General features: G+C 39.9%; 1 protein-coding gene across 1 annotated transcript; it reads right to left on the reverse strand.

Annotated features, from left to right (window-relative positions):
- Positions 1-6,676: 6,676 nt before the first annotated feature.
- Positions 6,677-10,020, reverse strand: praf2 (PRA1 domain family, member 2). The gene is made up of 3 exons (XM_036531856.1): positions 9,836-10,020; positions 8,684-8,901; positions 6,677-8,042 (listed from the first exon to the last, which is right to left on the reverse strand). Exons 1-3 carry the CDS (start codon positions 10,012-10,014, stop codon positions 7,903-7,905), a joined length of 537 nt encoding a protein of 178 aa, XP_036387749.1. The 5' UTR covers positions 10,015-10,020; the 3' UTR covers positions 6,677-7,902.
- Positions 10,021-10,227: the final 207 nt, after the last annotated feature.

Below are 10,227 nucleotides of genomic sequence, written 5' to 3' on the forward strand. Positions count from 1 at the left end.
GTCCTGCCACGGCATCCGTTTCTTCAGCTCGTCCCCTCCTCCCCCGTCCGCTTCACTCGCGGTGGAGTACCCATCCTGCTCACCTGAGAAGAAGAGAGCACTGTGTGAGTTACACCTGAGAAGTGGAGAGTGCTGTGTGAGTTACACCTGAGAAGCGGAGAGCACTGTGTGAGTTACACCTGAGAAGCAGAGAGCACTATGTGAGTTACACCTGAGAAGCGGAGAGCACTGTATGAGTTACACCTGAGAAGCAGAGAGCACTGTGTGAGTTACACCTGAGAAGCGGAGAGCACTGTGTGAGTTACACCTGAGAAGCGGAGAGCACTATGTGAGTTACACCTGAGAAGCGGAGAGCACTGTGTGAGTTACAGCTGAGAAGCGGAGAGCACTGTGTGAGTTACAGCTGAGAAGCGGAGAGCACTGTATGAGTGATCTCTCTCTCTCTCTCTCTCTCTGTTATACAAGCCAAAATCAGAGTGATTCTGTGATTCTGGTGACATCGACAGCTTGCAAACCAGTCCAGGCAACACCACCAGGAGGAGCAGTAAGAGGGTGTGAGTGGGCAGTGGGTAGGTTTGTTAGTACAGACGACAGACGACAATTCAGTGACTACGCCCACATGTGGTCACGCACCAATACCTTCCTTCAGCTCAACAGACAGATGAATGACTGTAGCTATCAATGATCATTCATGAAAATTACACAGTAGAAGGTGAAGACCTCAGCAGCTTCAAAAGAAATGGGGGCTACATTGCAATGAATCAGTATTTTCAGTAATCCACCCATCTGCCCTGTGAATATCTGGATCAGAGGTGATATAGGCTCAGTTCCTTTGCCTGTTTTTCACCTGCACATGAGCGACTGGCAAATGGTGCAATCCCAAAAACCTCATGGCGGCCCACTGCATGCGTTTTACTGCAATAATAAGTCTTGATCATGTGCTGAGCAGTAAGATACTAACTACTTCTCAGATGAGACCATTTCAATTTCGGCAATTGCAAGCAGATTTGGGGAAAATCATCTCAGTGAAAGTTTTGAAACAGCTAGATTTTGGATGAAGCTGATCGGAAAAATCTTCACAACCTTTCACGATAATCTAATTATAAAAGCAAAATATCATAAGACTAAGGAATGTGTTTGGAAAGAAAAAAAAACAAAGCAAATATGAGTCAGTAGACAAACAGCACATGAAGGAACTTCATAAGGAGGAAGGCAAAGGAAGCAAACAGGAGAATCCCTGAAAGCAAAAAAAGGAAAAACTGGGAGAGCAGATAAACAGCCAGAGATACATACAGATCGGGAAACTATAGCTCGATATAGCTATAGCATGGCACATTGTGGTATAGTAAATTATAGTGTACAATGGTTTAGAATGATGTGGTACAGCATAATATTGTGTGGAACAGTGTAATGTGGGATGGTACTGTAATGTATAGCATAGTGCAGCACAGTAGGTAATGTATTTTGTGGCTGGGTGAGGTACATTATGGTGTATAGGCTGAAGTGCAGTGTGGTATGGTGTGGTATAGTGTGGTACAGTATGGTAGGTAATGCACAGTACAATAGGTGAAAAGGGCAATACTGTCAAAGACATCTGTGACCTACTTCTTTGTGTGTGCAGCACAAGACTAGTGACAGGTGAGCCCCTGGGTCTAAGTGTTTGTTGCTGCGGACCTCCTCAGCACAGACAGCCACCAGCAGACAGCTGAGCACAGCAGGGTTAACACAGGCAGCGAGGTGCACCTTTAGCTATACCGTAATTCATATACATGACAAAGACTGTGTTACATTAGAGAGGATCACATAATAAAAAAAATGTGTTCACTTCATGTGAAGACCATAAAACTGTGTCAGTCAGAAAAAACACCTGCCAAGTACACACACTCAAAAGATAAGCTCAATCTGGAAGCAGTAATTGCAAGGGGAATATAGTTGAATAGAATTCTGTGCAATATGTATTAATGGGTGTAAAGTATTGGTATAAAGAAATTGTTCTTAGAATGGAAAACTCTTCGGTACTTACTCTTGACAATACTTATTTTTTCAGCCCAGGGAGATTTATAGAAGACGATACTCTTCAAACATTTTCCCCTATGTTTGCCTCAGTCTCACATTCTAAGTATATGCTATACAAAGGACTGAAGAGGTACAAGAATGTTATATGAATGGTAGTAATATAAATTTGTAAGAATACTTGAACTCAACAGCAATTGCAACAAAGGGCTAGGTGCACTGGAAACAATGAGTTGAGTAAGAAAATAATAATAATAAATTAATTTGAGGCAGGTGCCTTTCCTTTTATAAGTCTTGTTGATCGGACTGCAAAATAATCAAGGACCCAGCTGAACTACAATTCTTAAAAATAAATGCTCATGCTTTCATTATACAACATTTGTCTACACAGTGTGTGTGAAACCAAAACTTTCACCATATGAATAGAGCATTACTAATTAATTAGCTACCCATCTTTAAAATACTCGCACCCCATTCGGTGGTAAAATCTGGTGTAAACTTCAAGCAGGCTAATCTGCTTTAATGCCTTGTAACAGCCAGCTTGCTTAAAGGGACTGATGAAACATCTGCCAGTGGGAACAAGGAGGGAGACTCAATCTCGTGCGCGAATTAATTATGTAACTGACGCTCAAAATCATCTTACCGGCCAATGCAGCGGAATACAATAGCTGAATGCCGCCTGTGTGATACTCAAGAAAAACTCAATTTACATTTTACCGGTTACCTTTGCAGTGCATAGGTCTGTGATCTACCATCTATCAAATTGTTCAAGCCTATGCATTACAGTTAAGGACTAATGTAGATGAATATAAGACACGCACATGCATAAATATTGTGATAGTGTTACCACTATTATAATAACATAAATTATGGGGAAAAGGCATTCAATACTTACTTCTGCGGCCGTCATACATGTTCGAACTCTGTACCAGTAACCTCCTTCAGTGCAACTGCCACGAAAGCTGCAATTTCTCAGCTGTTTCTTTCCGGCTACCGTAGTTTTAAATTTGATTTGACGAACATGACGGAGCACCTCCACTTTATATGACTTTATGTGAAAGTGTACTTCCCTTATCTGTAAAATAAAAAATGCACATGAATCCTTATTCTTAAACGTCTCTGTACTCCTCACTCCTGCATTTAAGGTATTCAGCTTCAACTATGTGGTTGGTCTATTTCAAAAATGCGTACAACTTAAATTCTCTGAGCTAATTTTTTCCAAAAATAAATAAATAAATAAAAAATAATAATTCAGGAACACTTACGACGACTTTTCAAACATACCATCTAAGAATGTTTACCCTAAGTCTCTCCCTCTCTCTGTGCCACTAAGCCATCAGTTGAGGATTAGAGACAAGCGCTTAAAGGGGATGGCCGCGTACAGAAGGAGGAGTAGAGCGGCAACAGGTGTAAGAAAACGTCGACAGAAAATTCTAGTCTGCGCCAGGTAGACACAATTCCGAAAAATGGTTTAACGTCATGGAAATGATATGTTTTATGTCAAAAGCTATGTGAAGTCAAAACCAATGTCTTGCTTCACACTAAAACAAATACATGTAGGAATCTTTTTGAATGTCATCATTTTCCTGCGTTCCTTAAATCATAATGCAGACATATGTATACGAAGACACGCAGTGCAACTGACAAAGTCCACGAGTCTGTTTGGCCTTTGACCTAATTTTTTACATACACATCTTCACACATCCACAATGATTTCAATTTTACACTCCAATGACTTTTAACTGTAATTTTGTTCAGATGCTTGATACACTCTTGTCTGTACTGATTTCAATCAGCCCACTGCTCCAGCCTGCTTTCACTATGTACAAGTAAAGTAAAACAAATTTAAATTTAAAAAGTTTTAATAAAACTTTAATAAACTTTACTTTCCTGAGACACCATATCTGAAAAATACTGTGTGCAACTTGTACACATGCAGATTGTTCTTAGGTTGATGAGATGCTACTGTTTAAGAATTTCTAATCCCTTCATCTCACCCTTTCAAGAACTGGCGGCTTACATCCACATCACAGACAGACCTAAGATCCATTACTCTAAATGATTTACAGTACCAGCCAAAAGTTTGGGCACACCTTATTAAGATAATGGGAAACATGCATTAAAAGACATTTTGACAAAGTTTCAAGCTTAAATACTTGAAATTTGTTTCTTAGACAAACAGAAATAGTGAAGCTGATGCCTATGTATGAATTTCATTAAAAAAAAAAATGTAAAAATATTTTTGGCTGCTTTGAAGAATTGATTTAATGCTGTTTACCGCTTTTTTGGTCACTGCATAATTTCTTTTATTTCATAGTTTGATGTCTTTACAATTATTCTAAAATGTGGAAAATAGTAAAAATAAAGAAAACCCTGGTGCTAAGCATACTGTGAAAATGATATCATCTTGTATTCTGTGTCACATAGCATTCACAGTTCACAGAATGGCAAAAATATCAGCCAATATCCATATTCCAGTTCCACAGACAAGAAGATACTTTTCATATAACTATAGGACAATAACTGTGAAATCTCCTGTTTTACAACAATTCGAATTAGGCTCCAAGTGACTATACTTTCATCATATTACTTTTATTCTTGGTAAAATGACTCACATCATAATACTTTTATTTTATAAATCATATGATACGAATATGAATCATATTACTTTTATTTTGCAGTTTGAGAGAGCACAGTTAAGCCTGGTTAATAACCAAACCCCCTTAACATATTCAACACTCACAGTCTACCATAGTTGTCTGCCTTACATAAATTATACATAGTAATGTACATTAATATCTCCAAACCTGTTTTGTACATTTCTATGGTAATAGAAATAAAATGACTGGGATGTTCATGGTTCATCTGTCAATCTACACAACACAAAGAGGATTCATTAAAAACCACAGATCAGTCGAAGATCCTTTTAGCACGACCACACCACTTACTGAACCTGAAGGTGACCCAGCGGAACATCAAATACAAACACACAAACCGCAAAATTGGTAAATATCCATTTGTATTACTGTATTTTACCAACTGCAATAAATGGCACCACAAGCACATTAAAACAGGCTAAAAGTACATGTAAGGCAATGTCAAAGTCATCATATTGAGAGATAAAACAAAATATATAATCACATCAAACAAAATAAAGTGACAAATATTTTGTACAAGCAAAAGGCAGAGATTAGCATTTTTACACCTTAAGAATGCACTGACAGGAGCAGACATGATTATTCCATGAATTGGTCCTTCATTTAACACTGTATACATGCACATCCTCTAGTCCTTTCTTTTGTATGTCAGCATATAAAAACAAAGCACACTTCAGCAAAGCCCAACACACACACCAGAAACAATGCCGAAGTCCAACCTTGAACATTACATGCTGGGTTAACATTAAAAGTCAATGGCGGACAGTTCTGACTGAAACACATTTGTAAGATTTGTGACTGACGACTGCACATCTACGACTTTACAAATACTTCTGCAACATCCACCCGTGTAAAGGCATTAGAGATTTGATTATACTGATGCATATTGAAATTTGCAGTCTATTCTGATGACACAATATGTGAATCATACTAACTAATTAATGAAGCTGTATCGTCATAACAGTTTATGGGTAAGGAAAAAAAATTGCTTTTCATGAACAATGAAGTGTTTGGTAGCATATGTAAAAGTAATGTACCAATGTAAACATGACTACGCCACCCAATGTCACACCATGCTGTAACTGTTTTGAACAGACTGGGGTTTCTGTGCTCCAACTGCTGCAGTCTTCAATGTATGGAGTGTAACACAAAGGGTAAGATGGCTCCCACTTCTCAAACTTCCTTCAGGTTGATATATTTTGAACATGGAATTATTCATTTTTGTGTTGTTTAAATGGAGGTGGTTTTCAGGTTTGCACAATCACCACAAAATCTTCTGTTCAATTTACACTGGATTCAAGGGCCTGCGCGTATGAATCCTATGGCACACATTAAATAAGAATTAACAGAGAATCTGGTATTCACCCTAGGCCAAAACAAGAACTAGGTTAATTCGCAGGTTAGGGGTGCTTCTTTTTGGTATTAGTGCTAGTGTACTTATCATTTATTTTACTGCTTGGAGACATTATCATTCCATGTAAAATGTACTTACTTTTTAACATGTCTCTCTATACAAAACTGAAAGTTGGTGTTTTTTTTCCCCTATTGAGGTTACCATTCAAAATGCACAACTTGTGTCTTAAATTTATATATAATACTATCAGAAGGGCTCAAATCCTATATGCTGCTTTCTTGTGCAAAGATCTTTAGTATTCAAAACCTATTTTTAATGCTTCTCTCCCCAGCTACTGGACTTGGCAAATGCAGGTTATGCATTTGCCACTGTGCAGCACAACAGAGCAAAAGCCAAATGGAGGACAGGTTCATCTCAAAAGATGATATCTGAGTAACTTACAGACACCTGATGTGTCACTGAGGATGCTATTGAGCAGAGGGAGAAGGGATACAACTGCGGATTCCCAGTCAGTGTCGACTAATGACACAGCCCAGCCTCAAGCTGCCTAAGTTTTAGGCCACTGGGCTCAGTCTGCACTCTGAGCAAGCACCTTTAACTCACTGCACCAGTTGGGAGCTCCATCAAAAAACTTAAAAAAAAAAAAACAGAAAAACACTCAGCTTAGTGTTCAGTATATATTCAGTGGCCAAGAAGTGAAAATGAATGCATAACACAAACTTAATCTCAAAGTTAGGCGAAAATTTAAGACTTTTCTAATACAAACACACTATTGTTTCAAAATATGTGGCAGTCAGACATATTCCACTGATCAATCAAATAGGGGTGTAATGAAACATTGTTTCGTATTGATGCACTGATGCATAAACGTCAGACTGTGAGACCTCATCCATACCATTGATATTTTTGGTTTATTCATACAAATGCAAGATGAATTTGTATGAAACTACAGTGCTTGCCACAGTGTTATTTCAATTGCATATGCTTCGATACTCGGCAATTCTTTATAAGCATAAGGTAATGTCAAGCTCAGACTGAATCATACTGTATTGAAATGTATCGCATTGAATCGTATTGAAGTGAATTCTCAGATATATTCTGATATATTGTATTGGGTATCAATATTGTATCACATTCTTACGACAGACGTTTACACTCCTGCTAACCATATGCTAACATAGATCAGTTTGGCCTTCATATATATGAAACCCCTCCACAATTTCACAAGTACAGGAAATTGCAGCTCTGAAGGGCTGCAGAGTTTTTCCTCCTAAATCCGGGTGACTACACCTTAGAAAGTGCTGTTATTCATACTGAAGGAGTATGATAGGACAAAAATTAAATGCATTCTGCATGTACTATGAAACCAACATTTCTATAATGTTCCTTAATATGAAGAACAGCCCCTCAAATCAAAATCACTTAAAATGAATCCATAAGGGCACTGATGGCCATCCAAAGATGCCATCTCTCATTCATAGTTGCTATGAGAAAATAAAGACACACTTGAATCCTTCATTTCTTGGACAGCGGAGAGCTTTGCAAAGAAAAGTCTTGAGTGTTCTATAAAATTACTGTGCAAAGAAAAAAAATGATGCCCTTCTTCAACGGTGTTTAAATGTAACTAATATGCCTTAGAGCAGAAGAAGACATCAGAGAGTGATTATTCCTTTAAGCGTGAACCAAATGCCATGCAGCTACTGTGATGGGCGAAAGTCTTTAAATAAAAAAAGTAAGAAAAGAACAGAAAAAGCAAACAGAGCTACGCCACCGGACGCGGGCGGGGCTGGCGGTCGGTGGTGTCGGGTGATCGCGGGAGATCTCGCTCCCCCTGCCTCGGGTCGCTCTCTTGTTCCTCCTCCCTGCCGCGCTCCCCTCCTATGAGCCTGCCTCCTGCTCCTGCCCCAGTGCCTCCAGCAGCAGCCCCATAGGAGTCCTCTTTAGCCCGATGCTCTCCAGCTTGTTCTCCAGCTTGTTCTTCAGGCTGCGCAGGCGCACCGAAGCATGGATCAGGACAACTGGAAGACAGAGAGAGGGGGGGTGGGGGGTGGACGGGTGAGACCACCTTCACCGCTTGGGACACTGACTTTAGATACGATTTTACACTTCAGTCAGATGTTTCCCACAAGTGCGGATCTAGGATCAGTTTTGATGTTCAGATTCTGAAGATTAAGGTTGGAATTGTGGAAGGGAAATCTCGTCCTAGATCAGCACTGACAGGAACTGACAAGTACAGCCATGGGAGGGAACTGAACAAGTAGTGAGTCTGGGGGGTGCATGCAAAGGTGAGGGAGGCTGGCGCTCAGGGTTGCCAGATTTTGCTTTGCACAAAAACTGGCTGAACTGTCTCCAAGTTTACACTAACTTGTGATATTTAAAACCTAGCTGTAATTTTTGATTTCTTTCCCTCAAATTGTGTCAACTTACCTAAACATGCATTTTAAGTAAAAACAGCTAGAGAGTCCCAGAGCTGATATAGCCACACTGGTGCTTCTGTAGTGATGGGATTGTTGTAAGAAGCCAACTAGCAATTTTATCTCATTTTCCCCTCATATCAAACATTGTTGGGAGTCAGGATTTTGAAAATCACACTGGCAATGGGATAAAAAGGAGTGCAGAAAACAGTGAGAACATCCCAAGTCTCGAGGAAAATACTGACATAGGATTGGGCAGGCGATCCCGAAAAGGAAGACGGCCACCCCGCCTAGCACAGACAGGAGCAGGTAGGAGGCGCCCAGGATGGCAGTGAGGGAGAGGGAGGGGTGCGTGCGGCGGAATCGCCGGATGCTGGCCTGGTTCTCTGCCGCCCACACGAACCCCAGAAACACAAGCGTCACCACTGTGGCCCCCAGAAACAGCTGCATGGGCCGGAAATATCTAAAGAAACACAATACATAGGTGTGTTAAGAAAGAGACCAGTACTTAGAGACAGAGTAGGTGGGTGCCTTAGTGATGACACTTGTTACTAAGAAAAGAGGAAATATAAACACAAGATTTACTCAGCAGTCCAAGCTAAACCTCTTGTTTTTTTTCTTGCAAGATCAACAACAAAGTTCAACAGCTGAGGCAGTTCAAAAGTTCGCTACAGTTCTCCCTTTGTTTGCTACAGAAGTCCACAATAACAAGAGGAATATGCCAGATGACTGAACAAAACGACGTGGCACACTGTCTATAGGGTCTTACCTAGGAACTGCAAGTCTGTTTATAAGCTTGTTAAAAGTGAATGTGAGGTGGCTACACTTTGCAGATTACCTGCTGTCATACCCAAGCCCAAAATCCAGTTAACTACTCCGTCAGAGAGAAACATTTTATCATGATCCAGTACATCAGACAGATGAAGAATGAGTCTAACCTGCAAGCTAGTATAACCAACTGCCAAATGAGTGCACTCAGAGAATATGGTAAAGTTTTATGTGTCATATATACATTAGCCAGCAAGGTGACAACAAATTAAAGAAGGCAACTATATGGTCCAGCTATCTATGTTGCCCCTGTCTTCAAACAGCTCGCTAGATAAAATCGGTAGCATAGATATGATCATCATCACTAATGGAAAATGGTAACAGTTAGCATGGCTAGCGCTCTCAATGAAAGTTAGCAAGCCATTTGATTCTCGATATCAACTAGCCTGCAACCTAGCTAGCTATAATATCTGTAAAACTGCGTTATCTAGCTAGTTAGCAATCAATCAGTGTCAGTTTATGCAAGGGTTTATGACTATTGATTTCCTTGCGTGACAATGTGTTCTGAGTAAAGCTAACGTTAGCTAGTTTGGTTTAGTCACAAGAATCCAAGGTACCCCATCTCTTACCCAACTATGACCAGGAAAATGATGACGGACACGAAATAGTTGGACTGATAGTAAAGCAGGTTGTTAATAATACGATTATTTAATCGGTCTAAGTTCCGAACATCTGGAACAGAAAACCGGGCCGACCCTAAAAGAAAATCATCCATGGACCGGAGAGGCGGAGGTTGTACGTCCGCCATCTTCAAAACAAGCTTAAAAACTACAGTCTTTCCTTGTTTTGGTATTTTAATTAATGGAAGGTTTAAACCATCTTTATGGAGCATAGTGCCACCTACTGTAAGGGAGTATGGAGTGAGAGTTACATTAGGAGGTCAGATAATCTCCCCCAATCCTGTAGAATAAATTTTAATTCTCAGTAATGTACTTCCCTATAGCCTTCTGGCGTGCCTAAT

The sequence above is a fragment of the Megalops cyprinoides genome, chromosome 6, assembly GCF_013368585.1.
Source record: "Megalops cyprinoides isolate fMegCyp1 chromosome 6, fMegCyp1.pri, whole genome shotgun sequence".
Taxonomy (NCBI): domain Eukaryota; kingdom Metazoa; phylum Chordata; class Actinopteri; order Elopiformes; family Megalopidae; genus Megalops; species Megalops cyprinoides.